At 39.6% G+C, this 27,987-nt stretch overlaps 1 protein-coding gene across 1 annotated transcript in view; it reads right to left on the reverse strand.

The window, feature by feature from the left end:
• Positions 1–27,754, reverse strand: part of TAF1B (TATA-box binding protein associated factor, RNA polymerase I subunit B) — a 52,029-nt gene extending 24,275 nt beyond the window's left edge. The window contains exons 1-8 of the mRNA XM_069850513.1: positions 27,694–27,754; positions 26,220–26,318; positions 25,267–25,354; positions 23,344–23,441; positions 22,957–23,052; positions 22,555–22,687; positions 19,107–19,263; positions 11,688–11,787 (exon numbers count right to left, since the gene is read on the reverse strand). Coding sequence (XP_069706614.1) covers positions 11,688–11,787; positions 19,107–19,263; positions 22,555–22,687; positions 22,957–23,052; positions 23,344–23,441; positions 25,267–25,354; positions 26,220–26,318; positions 27,694–27,711 — 789 coding nt within the window. The 5' untranslated portion in view covers positions 27,712–27,754. The remainder of the gene's footprint in view (positions 1–11,687; positions 11,788–19,106; positions 19,264–22,554; positions 22,688–22,956; positions 23,053–23,343; positions 23,442–25,266; positions 25,355–26,219; positions 26,319–27,693) is intronic.
• Positions 27,755–27,987: the final 233 nt, after the last annotated feature.

The raw sequence follows: 27,987 nt of genomic DNA on the forward strand, positions 1-27,987 counted from the left end.
TATTGGAAGAGTCACTGAACAGCTGCTTCCTAAACACGTCCTACAAACTATCCCCATACCTTCCTCTTAGTAACCTCTTCTTTATGTTAAAAAGGAAGCAGATAGTTAATTGTTCCTTGTAGAAAAATTGTCCCTACTTTTGATGATCCTTGTGATGCTCTGTACGTCATAGTTCTTCTATAACTTTGAGAAGAGGAGGGTAAGAAAAGCAAAGCCAACACAACCAGAATTCCATGGAGTACTGAAAATATGGGTGCATGATATTAGAGATTTATACATTAAGTTAATCTCCATTTCTTTATTACAAGACAGGAGTTATTAGTAAATAATTCCAATGCAGCTGGGCTACAATAACTGTATGTTCAAAACCAGCTTCATGAAGGGATTACAGAAACTGGTATAATTCAGATCATGCAGATATTTAAATCAAGGTCGGTACATGAATATAAAAGCATTGACAACATTGTGCTTGGACACAAAAAGACATTGGCAGAAAAAAAAAATATATATCTCCATTTTAATAGCAGCTCATGGGTCAACGGATTATAATCTTCTTTTAGAGAAATCAAAAACTAATGCACAATGCTTGCCCACTGTAATGATGCCACACAAAAACTACAAACTTGCTTATATCTGCCTTTAGAGTTCTTCTCCTTCCCACTCCATTTTTCTTCACTTACTCACACTTTCTTCAAAGAGACTCAAAGTACTTTTTTTAAGTCAACTGTTGGACAGGAAGAAAATTTCAGAAATTTCCAGCTGTGTTTGCTCCACCTGTATTTCTCATAACTGCGAATCTCAGAGAATACATATTTCAGTAGATGCGGAATGGGGCAGGGGCAAGTTTGCCTTTTTTTGTCCACCCCCAACTCAATCTTATCAAGATGGTAGTATTTTTACAAGATTTGTTCCAAACTGCTCACAACAGAGGATTAAGAATTTTATCAACAAAGAACAGAAGTTAAAAACCAAGACTGAACAGAATGACGAAGGTATACTTTTGTTCACACTGGGATTTCTTGTTTAAAGCTATCATTCTTCTTTAAAAAATTACTTCTGTAAGTTAAGTAGTCTTTACGCACATCAATAATATGCATTTTACGTTTTCCTACAAGGACATGGTCAGCAGACCATTTTATTTTAAGAACCATTTTCAGACTAAAAAAATGATTTAACATCCCAGCATTCAAAACAGTAATGTCAGTTTAGAGAATGCATTGTTGTCACCTGTCAAATTAGCAATACCAAAGCAGTCACCAAATGGTATAAATCATTTCCACAGTAAAAATTTCAGTAGTCACCTCATGCAATATTCAGAATGCAAAAGTTTACAAAGGCATTTCATCCCTCCTTAGACAGTGGGACAAAAAACGTAAAGCCCTAGAACAGTGATTCACTTCATCTGCCCCTCCTAGAAGAGTACTATTATTAGGAGCCTAAATCCACACCCACAACCAAAGAAACATGAGCACTTAAGAAATACTGTCAAGTTTATAAACTTCTATTCATGTACCCAAACTCTGTAATGTAGCAAATGCTAATCCTTCTGCTTTTAAGCTGATGAAATTATAGTACCATGAATAGCATCTTTGATATAGAGCTATCACAAAGAATGAAATATCACTTGCTGTATAAAAGCACTCAGCTACACTACATCCAATTTAGGCTACAAATCAAGGAATGATAGCAACAGACCCGAGAGGCATTAGCCTGAAAGGCAGGACAAGTACCTGTATCTTTAGCAATGTTAAAAACAGTCATCATGAGATTTCCAAGGATCCTCAGTGGTCAATATTACAGCTCAATATGAGCTTATGCCATAGAAGCTTAGAGTTTACGCAGAGTATCCAGCCCCTGGCTTTAGGTTTGGAGAAAGGCAGGTATGAGCAGTGTGCTCTACAGCCATTCCTAAGTAACTTTGTCCCTTCAGACATCATGCTCTTCCTTGAGCACCTCATAGCTTCAGTAAAGAACTCGCTCTTTCCTGTGCTGCAATAAAATTCAGCGCTCATCTATTTTATTGTGTGAGAAGATACTCATTTTTTTTCTGTATTTGAAAGAATGATGAAAAATTACTTTGTTCTCAGTGCAAGGTTGGAAGAACTACCACTGTGAGCGAAAGCAGCACGCAAGCTCTATGAGTAACCTGTAACATTGATGCTACTTCTGGTCAGAACATAGCCAAATTATTCAACCAATCCTAGCAATATAAATGACACGGACTCCCTCACACTTTACTCCAAGCTCTATGAGCTTGCTTAGTCCTCCAGAAAAAGACCTGAGTGTAGGCAAGAGAAGAGAAGCATCAATACTCCACAGTCCCTCTGCTAATCTCTATCTATCCTTTTTCAGTATCTAATGAAAATGCTCTCAGTGAGAAAGGTAGCTAACTTTCAAAACCTCCCAAGGAAGATCCTACCTGTCTAAATTTAGGCACTTCAAGCATAGTAAAATATTTCATCAGTTTGTGATATGCTCCTGACTGCAGGAAAGAAAACAAAACAGAAGCAGCGCAAAGTATCCAACAAGAAAATGCAAACAACTGTTTCCAAGGTGAATAAGCCAAGCAATACACTTAGACACAAAAGTGATCAAGAGTTTCCACATGTTTTTCAGTACAGTAAATTCAAAGAACTAGTTTTCAAGAAACCTGTAACACTGATGCTACTTCTGGTCAGAACACAGCCAAATTATTCAACCAATCCTAGCAGCATAAATGACATGGACCCCCCTCAACACTTTACTACAAGCTGGCAGTGATCATTAGTAATTAATGGGGACTGAATGCCAAATTACTTCAAAAACCGAGCCATTCACCTTGAAAGCTGAAAACTAAAACCAAGTCCTAGTTTTGGTTGCATACAGCAGGTAATCGTCAAAATATTAAGCAATCTTCTTTTCTTAATCCATGAGAAACCTTCCAATTTTATGTGTTCCTCCAGGCTACCTGGCAGTTCTTCTGCCCCCAACATTCACAGGGAAATCCAAATCAGGAGGTGTCTTAAACTTGTCAGCTGAATTTACAAAACAAAATGGCTTTTACTATGCTTGAACAATGCTGAATTGATTCAAATACATTTTTGTGGCACACCTCCATTTAATTCAAACCAGTTTTTAACGAGCAACTGAGTTGCTAGATGGTCACAAGGCACAAAATGTTTGTAGAGTGAAAGTATTAACAACTGTATTCCGATTGTAATGTTGTCTATAATGAAGGGAATCAGAAAGAGAGGCGAAATCTGAGGTATGGTATCTTTAACCTTCTTCCTATAGTAAAACTCGGTAACATTTAACTATATTGTAACCTAAATTATTAACATTACATCCTCATTTCGAACCTGGAAGACAAGTCCCACAGGGGTAGTACTGCATAAGGATATAAATCCTGAGTTTAAACCTTGTTCTTAAGATAGTACATGACATAAAAATGTGTAGCTCTTAGATATGAAAGCACATGCTTTGGACCTCTCCACATACAGTCCTGGTAGGTCACTACGCTCCCTGACAGGCTGGTCGTATCCCTTGTTTTATCATGGTCTAATTGGATAAAGGGAAAACCACAAATAAAAGATACCCCTTTTGAAGCATAAGGGGGATTTGACTGCAAAGTGCTCAGGGACAATCTCCTGGTTAAAAAAAAAAAAGGTAAGAAACAGCACTATAGATATGCTGCAATGGAACAAGAGGTAAAGGTGACTAAGCCGCAAGTAGCAGGGAAACTGGAAAAAAAAAACAAACCCCAAAATCAGAACCTTGAATCTCAATGCCACAGGTTAATGGGTAAGTCATGAAACAAATATGAAGAAAAAGGAAGATTGTTCTGTAACCGAAAAAAAGAATACAAACCCATCTCATTCAAATCATGTGTAAGGAAGAGAAAAAATATGTCTGCAAAAAAAGCAAACCAGTATCTGATAAAACTGAGTATTTTACAAAGGAGAGGCTCAGAAAATTTACACACTAGAAGCTTCAAGGAAATAATCGAGGAGCTCTCTGAAACACAAATGTTGTTTTTTAAATAATCTTAAGAAATTCTAAACATCAAAGGACTCTCCACATTAATATGCAGTGTTTTTAAAAAAATGTAAAAGAGGAGATTCAGGAACTCTAGAATTATTAGCTTGGCATGTATCCTGAACAAAATAATACAGCGGTAATGGGAAAAATGGAAGCTAAAAATATCCCATCAGTCAAGTAACCCTCCTAAGGTCAGGAGAGGAGAGAGCTGACTGAAGCTGCAGCTCCCACGACGAGCTCCTCTGAAAGAACTCTCTCCTCCTTTATGGGATAGCTAGAGGAGACCCAAATCAAAATTACCACAAAGTTTCAATGGAAGACCGTAACTCATAATTTTATTCAAAACTCAAGAGCTGCTCTGCTGGAACACAAAGCGTGCAGAACAAAGGAGCAAAGCGGAAGCCTTTGTGATAGAAGAGGGGTATCTTGGCAAATTCATCTCAGAAACTGGATCTCTCAAATCCTCAGCAGAAGTGAGATCTGACTGAAGCTGGCACAGAAAGATGGGTGGCAGAAGGATCACTGGCAGAGCAATACAGATAAGAAAGAGCTGCTGAGAATAAAATCAAGCAAAGAAACCAAAACACGTAGAGAAAGAAATGGAAGAGAAGAACAAAATGAAAACACAAGCTATAGAATACTGTAAGAGAAGAAATCGCAGAACGGGAAATTTTCCAGAAGAGTGATCACCTCTCAATGTTTAAAGCAGGTCTTTTATTCCCAAACAAAAGATAAAAGAAACTTATTAATCCCCAGGGAGGGCAGGTGTGTGCACACATGCATGCATGGTATATATTCCTTCTATATACTGGTGTGTATATGTACATGGTATATACTCTCAAAATAAATTCAAAGGATTATAAAGAATAAAACAGTCTGCACTGAAGTGATACATTCTGAAAAGAGCTAAAGAGTTTTCCAGTCTACTTCAGAAATACGTTATGGTACCTACTTTAACACCTACCACAGGTTACCGTAAGGAAAAGGAAGACCCTGAATCAATTATACCTTTTCTTAGGGCAGAAAATATTTCTTTTCATGCTCTCCTTTTCCCATCAAAGCCAACATCAGTTCATAATAGAACATGAATTAAAATTCTTATTAAACTGAACACAGTGGATAACTGCCTGGAACTGCTGGCCTAATCTGACAGAGACAAAACCTCTCATGTAGAAAAATAAACCTGAAAGGAAAAAATATATCAGGAAGAAGAAGAAATAAGTTGAATTTCAGTTAGGTGGGAGAAAATCCTGACATGCTTTTGAGTTTCATGATTCTTCTGTTGTCCACAACGCTGATCTCTGAAAAGAGCAATATATTGCTGCCCCTTTACCAAAGTGCATTCAAGAATTTTCCACAGGCAAAGGTAAGGAAGATGCTAACATCCCTCTCAGCTGGAAGCTTAGAAAGAACTTCTGTACCATATTAAAATCTAGAGAATAACACTAGCAGTTTTTTGTCAGCCAAGACAACTAGGGATGGAAGTAGGTGAATTACATAGAGCAGAATTCAAACTAAACAGTGCTTCTGTTACTAAGGCTAAGTTGGAGGTAGAACATGTAAAAGGAAACAAAAAGAATAATAATGTATACTAAGACAACTAAAACGTAACCTGGATATTAATTTTCTCATGTTGCAAGGTCAAAGCTGTCTAAATAAGTACATTTCTTGTTACAGGCAGCAATATTCGGATATTTGGTGGATTATTAAACAAAAAAAAAAAAGAAAAGAAAAGGCAGATGGGGAGGAATGAAATTCAATTATAAAACAAAAAAAAAGGAAGTATTTTTAAGATATAGGTTCCTAGACTCCAAGGTATGTCAACAGCACAAGCGACACTGAAGTATTCAGTGGCTTTCTCTGAAGACAGATGCTTTCAGACAGACTTAGAATTGGGCAGCTACTTCCCCTCTGACTAAAAATATTGTAAAAAAAAAGGAAAAAAAGATAAAGACTCATATAGAGAAGTCATTTCACGACCCCACTCCGGGGCAGAAGCAGTACCAAGGATAATCAGGTTAATACCCATTCATTTTGTCTTTAAAGGCCGGTTGGTGGGCAATTTCTAAACAGAATTCATCGAACATTTATCAAGCTCAACTTTCACCTTTTTCAGGAAAAAAAAAGATTTTTAATGAGTTTAGAAAAAAAATGGTAATTTTAAAGTTGAAGGAGATACTGAAAGAAAGGAACTTCACTGAGGTCACCCATCGGGCTCCTTGCCAAGTCCAGATCCTTGTGAATCTAAAGAGATGACAATTCTTGAAGCTCTTCAGAACAACAGGATCTGAAAGATATTTATGAGACTACACCTATCCTGTTCCACAGAGCACATACCCCAAAGTGACGTGTTTGTTATCTTCAACATTTCAGTAAATCAAGTTGCTCAACAGCCATGGGAGTGACCTGCTTAACTATATAAACACATTTAAGTTTGTGTGTTTGTGTTAAGAATGTGAGAATCAAAAACAAAAATTGCTTTTAAACATTAAAAAAAACAACTGACAATGCATCAAGGGTAAAATATGTCAAAAAGTAATGAATTTTGCAAAAGTAGTGAAAGCTAAAGGTAAACTTGAGACAGCAAAGCAGAACAACTTCAAAGCACAAGTAAAATAAACATATAAAACATTATCAGGTAATGATAATGGTCCCAAGTAAAAAATATAAGGAAAAGCAGTTCTATGACAAGGAAAAGTTGTTACTAGCTCAAGAGAAAAAGGATGCTTTCATCAGTTTTGTATGAGGATACAGATACTGGAAGAGGAAATCTGTATGTATTCCACTGGAGGACAGATACAATCAATAAAAATAAAACAAGCTGGCAGTAAATTAGGCACAGAACTCTATACATACTACTACTAATTTAAAGATTCATTTTAAGTCCTATGCTAGCAGGCTTTTAAATAAATAGGTATCACAGAATGGCTTGGGTTGGAAGGGACTTTTACAGATCATCTAGTCCAGCCCCACTATCCTGTGCATTAAAAAGGAAACAAAGACGACTTTCACCCAAAAGAGAAAAGATGACTGCGCTTATCAAAGACATGTTCACTACTGATGCAAGCCAGAAGATCTACAGGGATTTACTGTAGCTAAAAGAATTTCAAATAGCAAGAATAAAAATTTGACCTCTTGCACAGAAAAAACCGCCAAACCTTAAGTATGTCATTCTTTCTTGATGCATAAAAAAAGGTTTTAATCAAGAAGAATAAGAATACTTGTTTTAGAAAAATGAAAGCTTGCAGAGTAAGATGAAAACTCGTGTTTCTTCTCTTGTACTGGGAACTTAGAATTTCTGAACTAGGAACTGAGCAGGAGCATGCTGCTACTGCTGTTGTTTGCCCCATGAACCCACTAATTGTACCTTTAGTTAAAACCCATTTAGCAAAGGCTAACTTCTAACACACACATGATTTTAACAGAAGAAGGGATGAACAGGACGGCTGATCAAATGAAGGCTTAGAAAAGAGAGTTGCAAGAATGTAAAGATAAACACCTGTGGAAGACAAGCAACTCATTTTACACAAAGATCTTTATACTTTTTTGTACTTCTACCCTTCATAAAATACTACTTGTGAGGTAATACTTATCTCCAGCGAGGACCTGATGCTTGTTTAACGGTTATACATCATACTAAAGATGATACGGAAAGGTGGAGGCTCCTCTTCTTCTCTTTATTTACGAGGCAGTAAAGCCCAGAGCTCCCAGACTTCTGGACAGGCATCCACATACCTGCGGCAGGTATTTTAATAAAGCTTGATTTAGGCAGCATAAAAAATTACGTCCTTCTTATTAGCTGCTCCATTGCTAAAATATGAAGGGCTTATCTGCCATCTGCACTGAAAGTGCCAAACAGAATACAAGGCACACTACATCATTGGAATCAGAGCGTACTTGAGGTTGGACAGGACCTCTGGAGACTGTCAAGTCCAACGCCCCTGCTCAAAGCAGGGTTAACTGCAGGAAGTTGCTCAGGATTGTGTCCAGTCAGGTTTCGTTCATCTCCAAAGATGAGGACTCCACAGTGGTTTGGGGCAGCTCGCTCCAGTGGCCAGTCATGCTTACACTAAAAGTATTTTATGTTTAAATGGAATTTTCTGTATTTCGGTTTCGCCCGTGGACTCCTGTCCTTCCACTGCACACTGCCAAGAAGAGACTGATTCCAACCCCACTCCTTCCTGTCAGGTGTTTATACACATAAATGAAATTCCCCTCAGCCTTCTCTTCTCATGGATACAAATCCCAGCACTCTCAGCCTCTCCTTGTATGATGGATGCTGCAATCATCTCCAATTGCTAAACTATACGCTGGACAGGGGGAAACGTCAGTGATATGAACTCCAAGAATGTATTACACCATCCAGAAGTTCATTGGTTGGAAAGCCTTGGATCAGACACGTTCCTCGCATATGAAATACTACTACTAAATGATGAGGCATGAAAAAAAGAAATCACAGAATCACTAGGTTGGAAAAGACCCACAGGATCACCGAGTCCAACCATTCCTATCGAAGTCCAACCATTCCTATCAAATGTGCATGTACACATACACACATCACTACAGAGAGATAGAAAGTATATGTGACTCACCTTGTAATAACTGTTGCATTTATTTTTTTAAAGCTATAGTAATTTCAGCCTTGTACACATTCAGTATTTTGGGTACCTGCAAATCTGTTACTGAAACAGAACTTTAAGCCACTAAGCATGTTTTTATGTAAGATGAGTCTTCTCAAGTTGGGCTTCACCAGTACTTCACTGATAAAATGAGACTCAGTATGACTTCAAATCCTTCAAAGTACTATAGAATCATCGAATGGTTTTGGTTGGAAAAGACCTTTAAAATCATTGAGTCCAACCGCCAATCCAGCCCTGCTAAGTTCACCACCAGACCATGTCCCCGAGTACAACATCTACTGATTTTTAAACACCTCCAGGGATGGTAACTCAACCACCTCCCTCAGCAGCCTGTTCCAATACTTGACAACCCTTTCAATAAAGAAATTCCACCTAATAATCAACCTGTATCAGTCCTGGCACATCTTGAGGTCATTTGCTCTTGTCCTGTCACTGGCTAAAAGGGAGAAGAGACCAACCCTCAACTTCCTACAACCTCCTTTTAGGTAGTTGTAGAGAGCGATAAGGTTTCCCCTCAGCTTCCTTTTCTCTAGACTAAACAGCCCCAGCTCCCTCAGCCACTCTTCATAAGTCCGGTGCTCTAAACCCTTCACCGGGTTTCAGTAGTTATAACTACTTCTTGATTCAAATTTGGGCTCCAGGGAACTGGCACAGGACACAACAAATGCAGTAAAAATCTGTTCGAAATAAAAATGAGACCTATTGAATATTCCTGTCAGTTACCCAGATTTTCAAATATGTTTGCAGCTTACATTCACCACACATGAAGCACAACAAAATGGCATCTGAGCATCCTACCTGCCTGATTATTAACAGTCACAATCCCATAAAGGTTTTGAAGATAATTGTCTATGAATATTATATACAGAACACCATGGAGAAGAGAACGTAGGCTGTATTTTCACGATGGAGTATTATTACACAATCTGACTTCCTGCTCCAGGACGATATCCTCATGTCTTTAATTTCTCAAAACTCAGATGTCAAAACTAGATACAGTAAGCTACTGGCAACCTCAGTGCTGCAATGAGCAGCAAGATCAGTTCTGAAACATAAGGTATAGGAAACAGCTAGTAAGGTTTTTGCAATTATCAGCCCAATGGTGCAGTCAAAAATGTTCAAACTAAATAAACCTAAGGATGCACTACTAAAGGAACACTGAAGGTAAAGTAGGGAGTAGATATTACTAGAAAAAGGAAACCACAATATTATTGGAGTGGCTGGAAAACAAACTGTACAATAAGTTTACAGAATTTTATCTATGTATCTCACTGAAAACAAAGGCAAGAGATGACTCGATCAGTATCTATAAGTGCTTAGACTTTGGAAGTGAGGGGTGCAGGTATTAGTATCATAGACAGGCAAGACAGAAGTCAAATGTTTCTCAAATTCAGGTTTTAGATCAGCAATTTCCTGTAAAGTGAAGTGCAGACCACAGCAGATACAGATTCCTCTGCATCTGCAATATTTATATAAGCAATATTTAAATATCAAAGATTTTATTTGGGTTTTTTTTCCTGGTTTGTGAAAAAAGGAAAGTGCATATATGCTATATAAGTGTTTAAGACAGAGGGTGAGGTGGCTAGACTTCCTCTTTTATATATAAATGGAATATATATATATACTGGAATGAGATCAAATTGATCAGCTTGCGGTTCTGAAGTGGTGAAGTCCCAGTCCCACAACAGGACATGCTAGAGTCCATACGGGAAGTGAGCTTATGGAGGAGCAGTAGAATAATCCAAACCAGCAGTGCTGGGAGAAAATAAGCTAATCGGGACTGATGAAATCACCTTCAGGATTGGTATCGGATCATCCCGCATGCCAGAAACAGCTCTATCTCAAAAGAAAGCAGTAGGATCCTCCAAGGGCAAGTGTCATCTCCTCTCTGCAAACCAGATCTGCCACTTTGAGGCATGGTCCAAGTTTTATAGCTGCAACTCATACAAAAATTTTATCTGTGTGATCTGCAGGATTGGGAGGGGAGATTTTTATTTAGTCAGGCCAGAATACAAGTTCTGTGCAACTGCTTTTGAGAAACAAAAACAATTCCAAAGGATGGGGCAAAGAAGGACAGCGAGACTGAGAATTAAAAGAGGGTTAAAAGAGATTTCAACCTGATGTGCCATTTCTATTCAGTAAAGCTCTAAGACAGGAAAAAAAAATCAAGAAAATTTATACTAAATTTATCTCCTGACTTTTAAAAGTTGAGGTCATAATTATTATTTAACCAGACAACATAGCAGAGGTATAATAAAGAAATGCTACAGACGAGCTTCTGAACAACTCATGACCTACTGAACGTAAGTTGCACACTGGAGAACTTGCAATGCCATCACTGAGGTCTTGTGCTCCAAACACTTATAGCAGACCAAAAACCTCTTTTTCTGTCAGCTGAATTGCTTTCTGCTCTTGAAAGCTACGATTTTATTTGCACACTTCAAAAATCCATAATAAACCTTTTTTCTGCAAAACAAACACTACTAGGCAATCATTAGCACCTTAAATAATAATCTTAAATAAGGGAAATCTACATTTTTCTCAAGACTGTCCATCATCCATAACCCCCTTATGTAGATTTTAGGTTTGATGCATTTCTACCAGTACAGCAAGAAATGGAACAAGATACAGCTTCTAAATCACATTTTTTGAAAAGAATATGGAATTACAACAAATTCAAGAGATACTTTAAATAAGCACCAAAAAGGATAATAAATTGCCCTTGGATGTGAAGCCAAATCCTATTTCTGAGTGTTCCAAAAGCAGTACTGAATACTTATTTCTTCATAACTTACTCATTGATTTCGTTTTAACTTAGGTAATAAGCTTAAGAAGACTGGTTAAAGATTAAAGCACTCTGAGTCATAATCTGCACTGGTTTCTACACAGGCCCCAGTAATGTGAAACATAAGACTAGATCTAATCAATTTATTCGTACAGTGACCAAAAAAATTGAAATACCACGAGATGATTAGCTTTTGCTCTTTTTTTTTTTTTTTTTGAATCTTTCCCTTTAAGAAAAAAAATTACCTCTACACAGAAGATCTTAAGGTCAAGTCCACGTAATTTCATCTTCTCCGGAAAATGCAGAAAAACATTAAAGTATGGAATATGACCTTCAACAACAAACCTGCGTATAAAAAAATGAAGACAAAATCAAAACAGATTTTGGGTTGACAAATGTGTATGTTTATTCTCAAATGAATATAGATATCAATTTCTGATTAGAAGTACATCAGTATTACACGCTAATGTCATGGCAGCAAGCTTACAGTCAACACGCTTATACAGAGCTCACACTGCACATTCTTTAAGCCTCCTTTAAATGGTATGGAATTTTTTTTTTCAAAATCCTAAAGCTTTAAGTAAATTTTACTTTTAAAACACCCCCTTTCTGCTGGAGGAGTTTGAATCTGGTAACATGGTAGGGAGGAAAGTCACAGAATGATGAGCAGATACACCGAACTGAAAGTTACATGTGTATTCTGATCTTTTAAAAAGCTACTATTCAGGCATGAATAGAAATGATTTTGTGTGCTAATAAATAGAAAATAATTAATTTTTTTTTATTTGCACCAAAAAATGCAATTTTTTTGTCAAAAACTGGCTTTGGTAAGTGGTTGACAGTATTATTTGGAATTTTTCTTGACTTTTTCCTATATATATATATACACATACACACACACATTTAATGGGACTTAACAGCTACCAATAAAAGGCTACCACCACACCAAACTCCTTCTCTTATCTAACATCTTAGCTGATATTCACGCTAGGCAAAGCAAGCCTTGAACGAACATGGATCCTTACAAGGGAACAGACATTACTCTCATTCCAGATTAAAGCATATTAGTGGTCTCCCATAGTGCTAAACTAGAACTGCCTTCCTGTCTCCTCTCCTCCAAAACAATTTTGTTAAATGAGTACATTAAACTGGAATAAGTTAACACTTTAAACAGAGAAGACCCTTTTGTTTAAATAATATTAGAGATTTCAAAACAATTCTGTCTCCTGCCAGCTGTGTTATCTGCACAGCATCTCTCTGATCTTGCAATACAGATCAGTAACAACTTGGTCCACAAACTCTCCAAGTTCCTCCTGGGTTTCTGCAGTGGTTGTAAGGTTTGGCTCTGCATCTGCTCCCAACTTGAGGCAGTTCCTAAGCACTCCAGTCACTAGCTGGATCCAATCCCACAAGCAGAAACACTAAGTTCCTCATAAACACAGCAGCCAACCACTTTCATTCAGAATTAGAACAAAAAGAAGGCAAAACGTCTTCACAGACAAAGGATTCACTGATAAGGATTCACCTCCCTCCTGAGCCTACAGCAATTCACAAGTTCACCTTCCTTCCCCCAGTCCAGTGCTCTAATCACCACTTGCTGCACATTATGTAGTATCTATTGACATTGACTAAAATTCAATTTAAAGGGTACTTACTGCAAAGTTCACAGTTAAATCCTGATTTTTAAAAAAAACATTAACTGATTTTTTCACTTAATTAAAAAATTGAATTCAAACCATGAGTAAAATGAAAACAGCATTTTAACTCTCTCCCAGTTACAATTAACCCATCATTTTTAATGATTTGTGAAAAATAACAGCAATCTAAAGAACTGCATTGCCCAATACCTTTTATTATGAAGCTCTGCATCTCTTAAATGAAGATGTAAAAGTCATTGCACAATTCTTCATAATTATAGAATCACAGAATGGTTTGGGTTGGAAGGGACCCTAAAGCCCATCCAGTTCCTACCCCCTGCCATGGGCAGGGACACCTCCCACTGCACCAGGCTGCTCAAAGCTCCATCCAACCTGGCCTTGAACACCTCCAGGGATGGGGCAGCCACAACTTCCCTGGGCAACCTGTGCCACTGCCTCACCACCCTCACTGTGAAGAAATCCTTCCTATTGTCTAGCCTATATTCTTTGCCCCTCTCTAATTTAAAGCCATTCCCCCTCATCCCCTTCTAAATGCCCTTCTAAAAAGTCCCTCCCCAGCTTTCTTGTAGCCCCTTCAGGTACTGGAAGGCCACTTTAAAGTCTCCTCAGAGCCTTCTCTTCTCCAGGCTGAACAACCCTGTCTCTCTCAGCCTGTCCTCGTATGGGAGGTGCTCCAGCCCTCTGATCATCCTTGTAGCCTCCTCTGGACCCGTTCCAATGGTTCCATATCCTTCTTAGGTTGAGCATTCCAAAACTGGACACACGGCTCCAAATGGGGTCTCACAAGAGCTTCTAGAATAGATGGGCAGAATTTACTCCCTTGCCCTGCTGGCCACGCTCCTTTTGATGCGACCCAGGACATGGCTGGTCTCCTGGGCTGCGAGCACACATTGCTGGCGCACGTTGAGCTTCTCATCAATCAGCACCCCAGGTCCTTCTCCGCAGGGCTGCCCTCAATCACGTCATCCCCCATCCTGCACTGAAACTGTGGATTGCCCCAACCCAGGTGCAGGACCTTGCACTTGGCATTGTTGAACCTCATGAGGTTCACACAGGCCCACTTCCCAGGCTTGTAATCAAATTGTGTGATGCAAATTTTGCTAATGAAATTTCAGTAGCTTTCTTCAACTAGTGTAAACGGCATTGCCCCTCCTTGTCTGGAGAAGTGCACTGGTCTACATGCTCATTGAGGCTACCACCCAAACCCAGCACCAGTTGCTTGTCCTTGCCATCCCACCCAAATTGCTTAGACCCTTGCACAACAGCTCCTTAGTTCATTTTAGCTGCACTAAACTGAAGAACTTAAACATGAAGGATGGTTTCACCAAATGGATTGAGCCAACCTAAGAGCTCAACGTAACTATTCATACTTCCCTCCTCCTGGTCTGGCTGTGTGCTCCTGTTTTTCAGCACCCTCTGTCACAAATGTAACTCACAACAGCAGCAAAAGACCACCCGTTACCCCACTGCCAGATAGAAGAGTTTCTTTCCCACCACCTAACAAACTGAGGAACCTCACACATGGCTCCAACAAATGCAAGAGTTGGTAGAGGGAAGGGGATACATCACACAGACAGGAGAAGAAAGGGAAGCAAGACCTTCCTCTTTCAGCAACAGTGACCCATTACTGGCTCAGCTGATGATAATCTTTGGCTGACACGTGTAAAGGCGCAATCACACAATTAATTGTCAGATCTGGTACACCAAGACACCAAGAGCAGCAACCTCCTGAGCCAGCACAGCAACAGCTGGAAGGGGACAAACAATCAGGACCTTCCTTTGGGTGTGGTGTAGTGGTGATTGCAGCCAAACCACCCTAACAGCTTGCTGCCTCTGAAATGGGAAATCCCACCCGCCCTTCAGTCCTCTGCCACACACTCCTCCCTGCTGACAAAAGCACTTGTGTGACTCCTCAGAGAGGATTAGAATGAGAACTAGTCTTTTGTTTTCTAGGGTTTGATTTCAACCAGACAGATTTCCAGACTCAGCTGGCTGCGGGAACATTATTTCCAGCACAAGGCAGAAAGGGACTGTGGTGAAACAAATTAACCTGCACTAAAACGTCCGGTGAAACTTCCTCTTGCAAAATTATTTTTCTGTAGATCTACTTCTTTCAGCTCATACACCATAAACTGGATGAATGCTGTACCCAGGGCAAGAGAAAGGGCAGGAATGTTTATGCAGGACAATAGCAACAAAAACTTGAGTCAGCTTAAACTGATGCTGGATCCTCATTCTTACGCTGCAAAAGACAAGTAATGCCCATCAATGATTTTTAAAAAAGAAAGGAAGTTTTCACTATCCTGGCTGTACGAAGTCAAAGAACTGAAACTGTTTAAAGAACAATGACACCTTTCCTAGCTTGAAATTACTGTCTCCATATGAAATAATGCTCTTCCTTCTCAGGTTAGGAGTTGGGTTTATGTTCTAAATATACATGAAGCAGCATAAATACCCTGTTATGAATACAATGTGCTGATGATTCAGGTTTTTAACACTTACTCCAAAACCTCACATTTGGAATAGCCCTTCAGAACAGTTTCTTCTGTCTGCTGTTCTTCCAAACCTGTCATTTAACAGACAGATGATAAAAACACCTGTAAGACTGCATTGTACCAGTGACGTGCTTGAAAACTCAGCTGTCAGATATAGTACACACTCCATGTTCTTTTAATTACAGCAGCAGCGTACATTAGTAAGGCCCAAGAATGAAAAAAATCCTAGGTCCTCTGCATGCTACAAGGAAATGATGCATCTGTTAAAGCCACACAGTAACGCCACAAACTGATTACAAGTTTGGTCTTGCCAGCACAGCTAGGTAAAACCTCATTTGAAAGGCATTAGTTCTCACCATCTCGAATCGAGCATCTTGAAACTTTTTCCTTAAGCCAACAATTTTATTCCTTATTTAGATAAATAATATGCAGCATATGGAGTACTGTGAGACTATTCACAATGGAAAAGGATTCAACGTGTTGCATAGCCTTGAGTAGAAGGTTGTTAAAAATGTTATTTTTAAACCAAAATGTCCTTGTCAGAGGAGGTAATTGTAGTGTTTTTCTGCTAAGTGTGTCAGGTAACAAGGAGGAGTATATTTTTGGTGCTATAAATCCTCCAAAAGCTGGCAGATTGCCCTACCATGGTGCCTAAGGATGTATCATAAGGGAGGAGTGGCAGTCAGCTGACTCCCAGGTAGGGAGAAAACCAAACCGAGGAAAAAACAAGGCAGAACTTTAAGCACAACTGTAATAAAGCTTGTTTAAATAAAACAATTTGCCTATAAAGATTTAAAAGGTAACGCTGAATACTCGCTGTTTTCTCTGCATACTTTTCATCTCTGGCCTGTCACTATTTTGATCTGTGTATCTTAATACATGCAAAAATGTGAACATTGTCTGATTTTTTCAAACTTAAATATTCAGATGTTAGAAAACAAGTGGTTTATGGAAGCTTATGCAGTTTAAAATGCTTTCCCCTTCTTCATCAAACTTGTGAAAGGCACAGACCTTAAGGGTAGGGAGGGAAGCATGATAATGTAATTACGGTCTTATATAACTATCGTATCATGGTAAAACTTTGCAATACAAATTACATTCTTTTAAACACCATTTTCTACGTTTAATTCAGTTCATATGTTCACTGCATTTAAAGTCATAGAATTATTCCAATTTACTCACTTCTACAAGTATTACAGCCACAAATTGTATCAAATTACATCATCTTTTCTCATTCAGATCATCTTGTTTCAAATTCCAATGGTTATTTTCTGATACGCCTTTCTGTGTTATATTCAGTCCCTGATTTTTTTTTTCTCTCCTTCCCTAGCTTTTTAAACTTTTTTCATCTTTCCTCTAAATCCTTTCAAGCAAATGTGCTCAGCTCTCCAGGATCTCAATACAAAGGATGTTCTCCAGGTTCTGAATAATTTTCATGTGTCTTTTCTGCAGTTCCCAATTTTTAAAGTGCCAAATACGACAACTTACCATTAATATGCAAACACAGTCTACCCTTCCTCTTAGCACTTGACTTTGATAGTTAGTTGTTACTGTTGTTTGGCTGTTTTTCCCCAAACCACACCATCACACTAGGACAGGAACCTGTGAGGAGTGATTTGCCTCGTATGACCCCCACATGCCTTCCAGAGACAGTTTCCGAGATACAACCACCAAAGAAAAGATAACTAGTTATCCATTTTTCTCTCCAAACCGAACGGGCTAAGCAAGAATTCTTTACTGTGAACCATTTGCTCTGTCCCCGTAACTGTAATTTACTACTCCGAATTTTGCCATATGCAAACATTATCGGACAGGATTTACATATTTATTTTCTAATCATGGTCAAAAATACACTATGGTAGTCCTGACTGCCACAGAATTTCCTTAGAAAGACAGTAGTCAGTAATAAATCTTGTTATTGAAAGTACTTTTGAGTTCTACTATTTCTTAATTGACCTAATAAATACTTCTGTACTGCAGGTTGCCAGTTTGCGTTCTGAACACTGTGGGGTTTTGCTGAATATTTTACAAGCATCTTTTAGGCAACAGCATAACTAGTAATGCAAATACGCAATGGTTTGTGCAGTTCTGATCGGTGAAGCCAAAAGCCACCCCCTAAAGTTAAATCAAAGAGTTAAACATTGTTTTGCATAGAAATAAATTAGCTGGTATTAACTCCTGTACTTTCAGACACACAAACCTCTCCTTTTTTAAAAGTACTCGCAAAAGCGTGTTCTTCAATACCCATCGTTCTCTGAAAGCTTGTACAAAGCTTGTAAAAAGCTGGAAAAGCCCAGATGGAAGTTTGCACTCCAGGGGGAGGGAGGCCACTGTGGAAGATCAGGCTCTGGGGTAAACTTCTCTTGATTTGTCACACTTCCAGCAGCAACACTAGTTACACACATCGCAGATGGGAAATGGTGTATGCTCTGCCTTGCCTTTCAGCTCACATGCATGTTTGAAAAATAAAAATTAAAGAATTCAAATCTACCATATCAACTGAATTTTGAATGATTTTATTCTTTATTTTGTCCAAGTTTTAAATCTGACTTGCCAACATACGGTTACGTGAGTCTTTCTGTTCCTTGAATTTTGGCAAAGTAACATTTCTTCACGATCTTTTTATATTCCTCTACAATGGATACTTTTATGACTCAGTTTGACAGAGTTCTGGGCCATCTCATTTGAACTATGTACCACCTAAAAGGCTGAACCAGATGATCCCTGAGGTCCCTTTCAACCTGCCATTCTGTGATCCTGTGAAATACCAAATATTTCAATACTTGTTAAAAGGAATATCAGTATACAAAAAGTCTTCCAAGGAAAACCTAAGAATTCCTGAATTTCAACTATTTGGGCCTGATTTAAAATATTTACTGCTAGCAAGAAAAGTTCATTAATTGTTTTGCATTCTTACTCGAATAAGGAATGTGGTCATAGCCCTGTTGTAGGGGGGAGAAGAGAACTGCATTGTCAGCAATAGCTTGATAGTTTCCATTAGCATCAAACCCTATTATTAGAAAACTTTATTTCTATCACATTAAAAGCTGTATTATTCTGAACAGTGATAATTACAGATACAAAGCTACTTAGCTACCTTTCATATCACTATATACTGCTGGTACTGTTTGTATTATGACACTGATGTAAGTCATGGAGAATGTTTGCTCATTTAATTCCGGCATGTTGAAAACCGCAAATACAGCAGAACTGTGACAATACACCCTTCCAGTGAATCTGTAAGAATTTTTGAAGGATAAAAAGCTTCTCTAGCTCCAAAAGCTTCTCCCTTACAGTTCTTTGAGATTCACTGCAATCAACAGAGGAGAACATTCTCCAAAAGCAGCTGCACAAATTGTTATGCTAAAGAAAAGATAAGACAACTAAATATTGATAAGACAACTTATCACTATTACTGAGCAAATTACTAAGAGGGCAATAGTACAGACCTAATTTTTAAAAATTTCTTATTTATAAAAGCAACAAATATTTCACTAGAGACTTCTCTTACCTTAAGAGCTCAGATAACGTCATTGGTTCTCTCAACCAGAGTAATGCCATGTAACAAAGTGAAAGGGTCATTGGCATCGTCATCCTCAGCTTCTCCTTTTGGTTCTTCAGTAAATACAAGCTACCATCTACAGATCCAGAGCACACAGAGGTGCCTTCTTGGGTTTATGTTAAAAACAGGGAAGGAAGAAAGAAAGAAAGAAAGTAATTTATATGATATGGACATTACCCATGGTGTACAGAAAACAAGACAAAGGAACATACAAGGACCCTTGTTCAGCAATCAGTAACATTTTGACACCATTACTTTGAGTAGTCTGGTAGTGTATGTACTTTTCTACTAAACAATTAACTCTAATTTATTCATCTACCACAGTACAAGATAATAACCTGTTTCATGAACTGCTATTTCACTTGACTAGGACACCAGATCATATAGGGAGACAAAACTGGTACCCATCAAAACAGACTCATCAAGGCAGCAGGACATTTACTCCTATAAAACATACAACCAAGAGCACTTATGAGCTGGAAATGCTGTTTTCCATTTGAGAGACAAGGGAATAGTGGGAAACAAGGGAAAATTTTATGTACTTAAATCAATGCCTCCGAGCTGGAGATCAAAACACAGAGTTTTAAACTTCAGCACAGTCAGGACTTCAATGACAAAAGGATTTTCATTACAGAAAATTTACTGAGGTCGAGGTGTGTATCCATCTGCTATATGTTCTCTGTGTATGGAAACGTAGGTATTCTTATAAAAAACAGATGTAAATTCAAGGAAAAAGAAATATGCTTAGAACAAAAATGTACCAAATGATGAAGAGGGTGGAAAAAACAACAGCAAGTACCAACCAAGCCTCCCTACCTCATTACTGAGATGAATCACTAAAAACTAAGAGAAGCTGCAATAAGAAATTTAATTTAGTAGAGTGATTTATGAGTTACGAACCTTTTCAGCACTGAAACATGAGAGTTCAGTGAAGGAGGAAGGGAAAAAAAAAAAAAAGAAGAGCCTCTCTTCCCTATGTCACAACCCAGTCAGGACAAATGAAAATGCTTTTAAAGCATAGCAGCACAAAATATCAGCGTGGACAGATGTTTTCTCCTGCTCTGACAGGAACAGTGAGGCCTGGATCTATGGCAAGCAGCCTGTAAAAAGCAGTTTAAAACTCCATCGAGCTCGACAGCTCGATGGTTTTGCTGGCAGGCGACACCCAAGCCCGTAAGGTGACAGTGGTGAAGGTCCACACGCAGTACAAAGAGTGTGAATATTGCATTCCTCAGCCAGAATTGGTCTTCAATGCCACCTACTGGTCCCTCGACCGGCAACCAGCAGCACTGGGGACACAGTGACAGAATAAAGGCACCAGGTGTACACAAAAAGCATCCTGCGAGGTCTACATAGGTGCGTCAGTGAACAAAAGCAGGAACATCAGTTAATCCTTTTAGTCAACAGTTTCACCTTTTACATGGATACTTGTGCTTCAAGGCAGCTTCACGACTGAAGCTTCATTATTAATTTCACATTAAACTCAATTTAAAATAATCCTCATTATATTTGCAGCCTTAATGATGGCACACTATTTCCTTTTATTTCTCCCAGCTTATGCAAGGCATGACAACACAGTTACACACATCTAACAATTTAGGAGTTTAATAGGCTTCTCTAGCACGATCTCAGTGTTATACTCAGTGGAATTGGCTAATAATCCTACACAAAAATAAAAAAAAAAAAAGCTTGCTGGTTGGACAAGCCTAGTTGGGGAAAAAAGGGTGTTGAGGTTTTCAGTCTGTAGCAATAACAGCTCAGTAAAAATGATGCAGAAAAGGAAACCTATGAATCTTCAGAGGAATTTACAATTGACTAGAACACATTTAGTATTATCTGTGTTAAGTTTCAATATTCAATTTCTGTGCTTGTTTGATTTCACCAAAATACACTTTTAGTGTTGCTGAACTCTTAATTTATTTGAAGTGCTTTTTAGTGACTACTTAAAGCTGAATTCAACCTCTGTAAATACAGACCAATAACATGGTGAATTATGGTCTGTCTTGAGACTATCTAACCATTCTAAAACCTTAAGAAACATAACTCTCAAAGGCACAAATCCCAAAGAGGAAAAGAATTCCTTCAGACATTAAAGAGGGGAAGAGAATTCAATGGAATACTTTCAGTAGAAATTTTTCACTCGATAATTTCCTCTTCATATAATATATGCGTAACACCCAGGACTGCTACATGTACAAACGTGCAGTGACTCTTTACCTGAAAATTTTGTAATTTTAATACATGAGGATGAAAGATACTCGCATTATATTCACAAAAATGTGTGTCACCATTTTTGCACCTTTTTCGTCTCTCTAATTCTGTTTGGATGTTTAAAAATATCTTTGTTTTTTTTAATTGCTGCAGATTAAGTTTCTCACTCTATTACTACTGCTGGATTTCACGAAGTAAAGAGAAAACCATGAAAGAACAAGATTGCATTCTTCTGTGTGGAGACAGGCAATATCACAGAAGAACAGAAATGGGACATAAAGAGGATAGTACATTACAGGGGAAGAAGAAATGCTCTAACAAACAAAGAAGAGGCAAGCAAAGAATAAAGCAAAAAAGGAAAACTATCAGAAGCTAAAACACAATCAAAAGCTTTCAAATATGCCTTGAAATGTATTGCCATTATCAGACACAGCAGCCTTGCCTGATGTTACACTTGCCCGGTAGCACTGAACACCCTAGTTTCCTATAACATTTTAATTAAAATGCTTAGCATTCTGTAAATATCATCAAGTTGATATTGTGAACAGAAAGAAGAAACTGATGGAATGCCAAAAGAAGATTTTTTTTATAGAAGGGGTTATAGGGAAAGTAGCATGAATGCAGAAACAAAAGATACAGAAGTACCAGAAATACCATAAAGAAAAAAATTAGAAAGCTAAATCTAACTGTGGGATAGAAAAAAATCCTGCTCTTCCCCCACTAAAACAATAGAACTTATGTTTTTTAATATCAAAGTCACGACTGATAGGTCTCCTGTTAGCCAAACAAGTGCTTATTCTTTAAAGCCACTGAGTTTGTTGTGAACATCTAGCTTTACAGATATAAAAGCAATTTCTTTCCCACTCCAAACAGGAAGCATGGAGCAAACTTGTTATAGAAGTCCTGCATTTCCCATTGTATTTCCAGGTTCTGTTCAACTTCCAACTCCTTGGGTGGGGATCAGTGGGGCCAGGGAGAAATCTTCTATTTCTGGTAAAATATAAAGCACTCTAGTGGCTGTTACTGCTACAGCCTGAAAACCTCAACACTGTAGTGGCAAACGGGACTGAAAACTTCACATTTTTTAACCAGTTGCTCCAATTCATTGTGCGGGAATGGACAATTTATTCATATTAAAAAACCTGTACAAAACCAGTTTCCAGATAGTTCAGTTCATCTCTCCTACCTGAGACCCTGCTAGCTGATGAGGCAAAGCTGCAGTCAGTCGAGAGGTCCCCGTCACTTTCAGAGATAGATAAGAAGTGTAGAAGGCTGGATCTCTCTGATTCACTGTCCACATCAGTATTGCTGTCGCATACCTGTTTTTTGTAAATACTTCACTGTATTATCTACTGTTAGTTGCTGTTTTGAGTTGAAGAAACCAAATAAAGCATTATAGATGCATGATCAACAGGAAAAAATACGCCAAACAACAATATGGACATGTGGAACCCTGTTTAGAAGACATTCTTCATACTGAAGTGACATTAATACAATATAAGCTAAATACGTAGCTTGAACAAAGAAGGTTTCTGTTGTTGCTTTCTAAGATATCCAACATCTCACAGGATTTGAGCTTTTCACTTACTGATAATGCTTTGTCAGCTTCCCCAGCTGGTCTGTTGCAATATGCCTGTTTGCTCTTCTGAAGGTAACGCCTCCAAAAATTGTACAGGACTTCATCCTGATAAATACCAACGGACAGTGATCAGCACAACGTTTACAAGATCATTAATTGCTGAGAGAACAGAGTGTAATTTCTAACTCAGGAATCTGAACAATGTTTCAGCTCTACTTTTATTAACTGATTTATAAACTATGTTTTAAAATTACCAGGGAAACTAAGCCTGATTTCATATGCTTAATGCTTTTAAACAGGGAGTTGTTAGATTTACTTTAAAAACTACAATCTTTTAACATAACACCTCCTGTAACGCACAGACAGTGTGTACAACTCACACTGACATCTACATACCTTCATTTGTGGACACACTCCTAACGCTTCTAAAGCTTCAGCTTGTTTCTTGAGAACAAGCTGAAAACCTTCACAAACATACCATTCACAGCTTTCATCTATGGAAAAAAAAAAAAAGGTTGGTTTTTTTTGTACTGTTTTGGAGGGTTTTTTAACCTTATGCACACTTACTTCCACTTAATATTCTGCTCCCTTAGCATCAGGACAGAGACACATCTCTACTGAATAATTTCAGATCCTAGGGCACAGACCAGCTACACTGAAAACTCAGTTAACTTCCATTTATTCGCAGCCTTAATCAAGAAGAAAAGCTACTGAACAAGCACTGTTCGCCACACATTTCTCAAAATAATATATTTCATTATAACTTCTAGTGTGGCATTTGTAATTGAGTGGTCAGTTTTTAAGTGACCAGCTTTGAAATAGGTGAGAACCTGTCATTAAGAAAAGAAATATGATCATTTCTTTCCCATCCCCAGCACAGAAAACTGGAACACATTACGGTGGTGAGTCAGCAAAAACCCAACCAATATCACCATGTTCCTCACCATTCTCTCCCACACAGTCACACACATTTAAATGAAAGAAACTTTCTCAGATATTCTGAATTTCTAGCGATACTCAGCACAACATGAATTTCACAAGGAGCAGACATGCTCCAACCTATTCACTACTCCTTCAGACTGCATTACATTTACTTTTCACCCTTACCTCTCTATATCTACAGCTCCTTTTCTACAGACCTTTTGTTTTACAAATTTTCTCTGCATTTCTCAATTTCCTTTTCATTCTCTCCACACTTATTTTTTCTTCCAATCATATTTTGCATCTCACTGTATTAGAAGTTATCTGACCAAACGTTCTGTCCTGCTTTAATGATGTTGGCTTTAACTGTTCACCACAGGTACAGCTTGAAAATAAGCTGCCATAGAATAACGTAACTGCAGTCATAGAAGGGACTGTGTGAAGCTAAGGATTTCTTTCTTAAGAAGCCTGGGAGGTGGCTAATGACCTTCCTAACATGAGAAATAAAAAGCATCAAGTGGTAGACAGCTCAGATTTTAGGAGCAATACACGATAAAGACAAGCGGAGGCATTAAGTTTGTTCCCCTTTTTGCTCCTCCCTTCATTTCCATGCAACTGTTCTTTTTGAAGGAATGCAGCAATCCACTGCCACCAAATCAGAGTGAAGATAGGTTGGCGTATCACAGTCAGAAATAATCCCATGCTTCATTTAGCATTGTAATGCATTTTTGCTTTTTGAAAGCAGCCAAACAGTAAAATGTCTATCCAGCCAATCCAGTACACATCCATAGCTCCAGCCTCACCATAACATCCTTATGGCACATACCACCCTATGTGATGACCACTATTGTTCTGAATCATGAAATTAAAAAGCATAGACGTGACTCTGGATGAAAATGAAAGATGTACTACTGGTTTAGCTATTGTAACTGCAGAACATCACTTCCATGTAGGTTTCTGCGTACATTACAGGGCCAAATTCCTGTAACGCAAGCCAGACTGACATTCTTAAGAGCTGGACCTTTGTCACATCTCGCTTACAAAGACAGACAACTTTTCTGGGTTTGTGACAGCCATCACAAGGAAGGAACAAAGGGATCACCATGTCTGAATGCCTGCCACCAGTATTTTCAGGGCCCACTGGCTTCCAAAAATCAGACTGGCAATAAGTACATATAGCTCTGTTCAATCAAAAAAGAACCACCACCAGGCTCACAGAGGTCAACCACGGCCCAAAAATGACCACTGAAAGTTGTGACAGTATTTGGGGGCTGTATTTTGTTCCTGTTCTTACAGTCTTTTCTAGCTATCTGCTTTTCATCAAAGACACAGTGGGCTAGGTGAACCCTGGCTGAAGAGCCACTCTTATGCAAAATACAGAGAGAAACTCATACATACCATTTTTCCCCTGTTTTCTGAAGCCTTTGGAGATTGTCTGTACTCTTGTATTAGAAATAAAATCAGTGCTTACAACTTCTCTAGTTCTCTGCAAAACAGGAATACATCTTAGCAAGGAAAAATGTCAGGCCTAACTTGCACTGAATGCTCTGTCATAAAACATAATGGAGGAACTTGTTCAAGTCCAGGACGTGCAAGTGATGTGCATCGGGGTTTGCCTACACTGGCACTGCCCTAAAGCACAGCAATGCCCAGTAAACACCTCTGAGGCATCCAGACAGCACACCCGCAACACAGCTACAGCAACACAGCTACTTAACATGGCTTATTTTTCATGCTGTGATTTCAAGGAACATCAGTTTTAAGCACAGTCAAGTAAAGCATGAAAAAGGAAGAATTACAATGCTGCCTTCAACTCCTAATACCAAGAAGGAAATTGAACATTTTCTTAAAAGAAAGATGATAAGAGAGCAGGAGCACTTCTACTACGAGGACAGGCTGAGAGACTTGGAGTTGTTCTGCCTGCAGAAGAGAAGGCTCTGGGGAGACCTTTGAGCAGCCTCCCAGTGTTTAACGGGGCTCCAGGAAAGCTGGGGAGGGGCTCTTGATCAGGAGTGCAGGGGTATTATGAGGCGGTAATGGCTTTAAGCTGAAAGAGGGGAGGTTTAGATTAGGTATTAAGAAGACATTTTTTACTGTGAGGGAGGTGAGATCCTGGCCCAGGTTGCCGAGCAAAGTCCTGGATGCCCCATCCCTGGAACTGTTCAAGACCAGGTTGGATGACGATTTAAGCAACCTGATCCAGTGGAAGGTGTCCCTGCCCATGGCAGGGGGATTGGAACTAGGTGCTCTTTAAGTCCCTTCCACCCCAAACCATTCTATGATTCTATAAAAAAAACCCAAGAAGAAATCAAAATTAACTTTTTCCAAGGCCAGCAGCTTAGCTATTTTACCTCAGTAACATTGTGGCAAGATCTGCAATAAAATCTGCCTCCATCAGTGAGACCCCAGTTCACTTCAGAACACTGAGCACAGCGTTCGTTAAAATCTCTCTAAAAAGAAAAAAAAAAATTAGTTTCAGTTGTGTTCAAGTAAGACAAATGGCACCACTGCCATGCTACAGCACAGCTTTTGAGAATATTCATAGAGAAGAATACTTATGCCCTTCATGTTCACTCTAGGTAGATAACAAGTGATCACAGCATTTGCATCAGTCATACCAAACTGAACAAACCATTGCAGTTGCCAAGTATCAGCTCTTAGGTATGGGAACCTTGGCACAAGGGGAATAATAATCCACACCTAGCAGACACAACACAGCTTGGGAAAACCACTCTTCAGAAATGGAAGCAGAGACCAAAAGCAGAGAGCAGCAGATAAAAGATGGTGAAGAGGCTAGAGAACAAGTGTTATGTGGAGCAGCTGAGGGACTTGGGGCTGTTCAGCCTAGAGAAAAGGAGGCTGAGGGGAGACCTCACCACTGTCTGAAAGGAGGTTGTAGAGAGGTGGGTGTTGGTCTCTTATCCCAGGTGACAGGCAATAGAACCAGAGGGAATGGCCTCACGCTGCACCAGGGGAGATTTAGGTTGGCTGTTAGGAGAAATTTCTTTACTGAAAGGGCAGTCAAGCACTGGCAGAGGCTGCCCAGGGAGGTGGTGGAGTTCTCATCCCTGGAGGGGTTTAAAAGATGGGCAGATGAGGTGCTCAGGGATCTGGTTTAGCAGTGGGCAGGTACGGTTGGACTTGAGGATCTCAAAGGTCTTTTCCAACCAAATGACTCTGAGATTCTATATGATTCTATGAAAGTAAAGATAAAATTATAGAACTGTGAGGAAAAGCATGCAGCGGGACAAAGGTAGCGCAAGCCGGTGAGGAGTCGTGATGGGAGAGAGGGAGGCTTTCCAGAAGAAGTGGGGGGGAGGAAAAGAGAAAACGACTGATACTTTAAAAGGTGCTTTTAAAAGGTATTTTTTCAGAGGCATCCACAGGGGCGCAGCGGGAGAGGAGGACGGGAGGGAGAGAAAGGGGAGAGGGAGGAGACAGGAGGGGGGATAGATGGGGTGAGGAAGACGGCAGGGGGGTGAGGAAGACGGGAGGGGGGTGAGGAAGACGATGGGGGGAGGGGACGGGGACACGGATGTGGGGGACACACGGATGGGAGGAGGACAGATAGAGGGGGACAGATGGGGAGGAGGATAAACGGGGGGCACAGATGGGAGGGAACTCAGATGGGGGGACACAGATGGGGGAGCACAAAGGGGGGACAGATTTGGGGGGACACACGTGGGGAGGGACGGGTGGAGGGGGGACAGACGCGACGTGGGGACACAGAGCCCCCTCCTCCGTGGCTGCCGAGCCCCGGGCAGGGCAGGCGACGCCCTCCCCGACACCCCCCACCCCGCATCCCCGGAGCCGCCCCGCCCGCACCGCGTCCTCCTCGTCCATGCCGGCAGCAGCCCCGCAACGCGGCAACCGCGCCGGCCTGGAAACGGCAGCCCCGGCGCTTGCGTTCCGGGGCAACCCTGGTCCGGCCGCCTCCCCGTCCCTGGGTAGCGGGGCCGCTGAGGGACCCGCCCGAGGGGAGCCTGGGAGGGGACAGGGACACTTCACGTCCCGGGGACAGGTGGTGCCTCAGAGAGGGGACATTCCAGTCCTAGAATCCTCAGCATAAGAAGGTTATGGAACTGTTGGAACGGGTCCAGAGGAGGCTACAAGGATGAT

The sequence above is a fragment of the Phaenicophaeus curvirostris genome, chromosome 2, assembly GCF_032191515.1.
Source record: "Phaenicophaeus curvirostris isolate KB17595 chromosome 2, BPBGC_Pcur_1.0, whole genome shotgun sequence".
NCBI classification, from domain to species: Eukaryota; Metazoa; Chordata; class Aves; order Cuculiformes; family Cuculidae; genus Phaenicophaeus; species Phaenicophaeus curvirostris.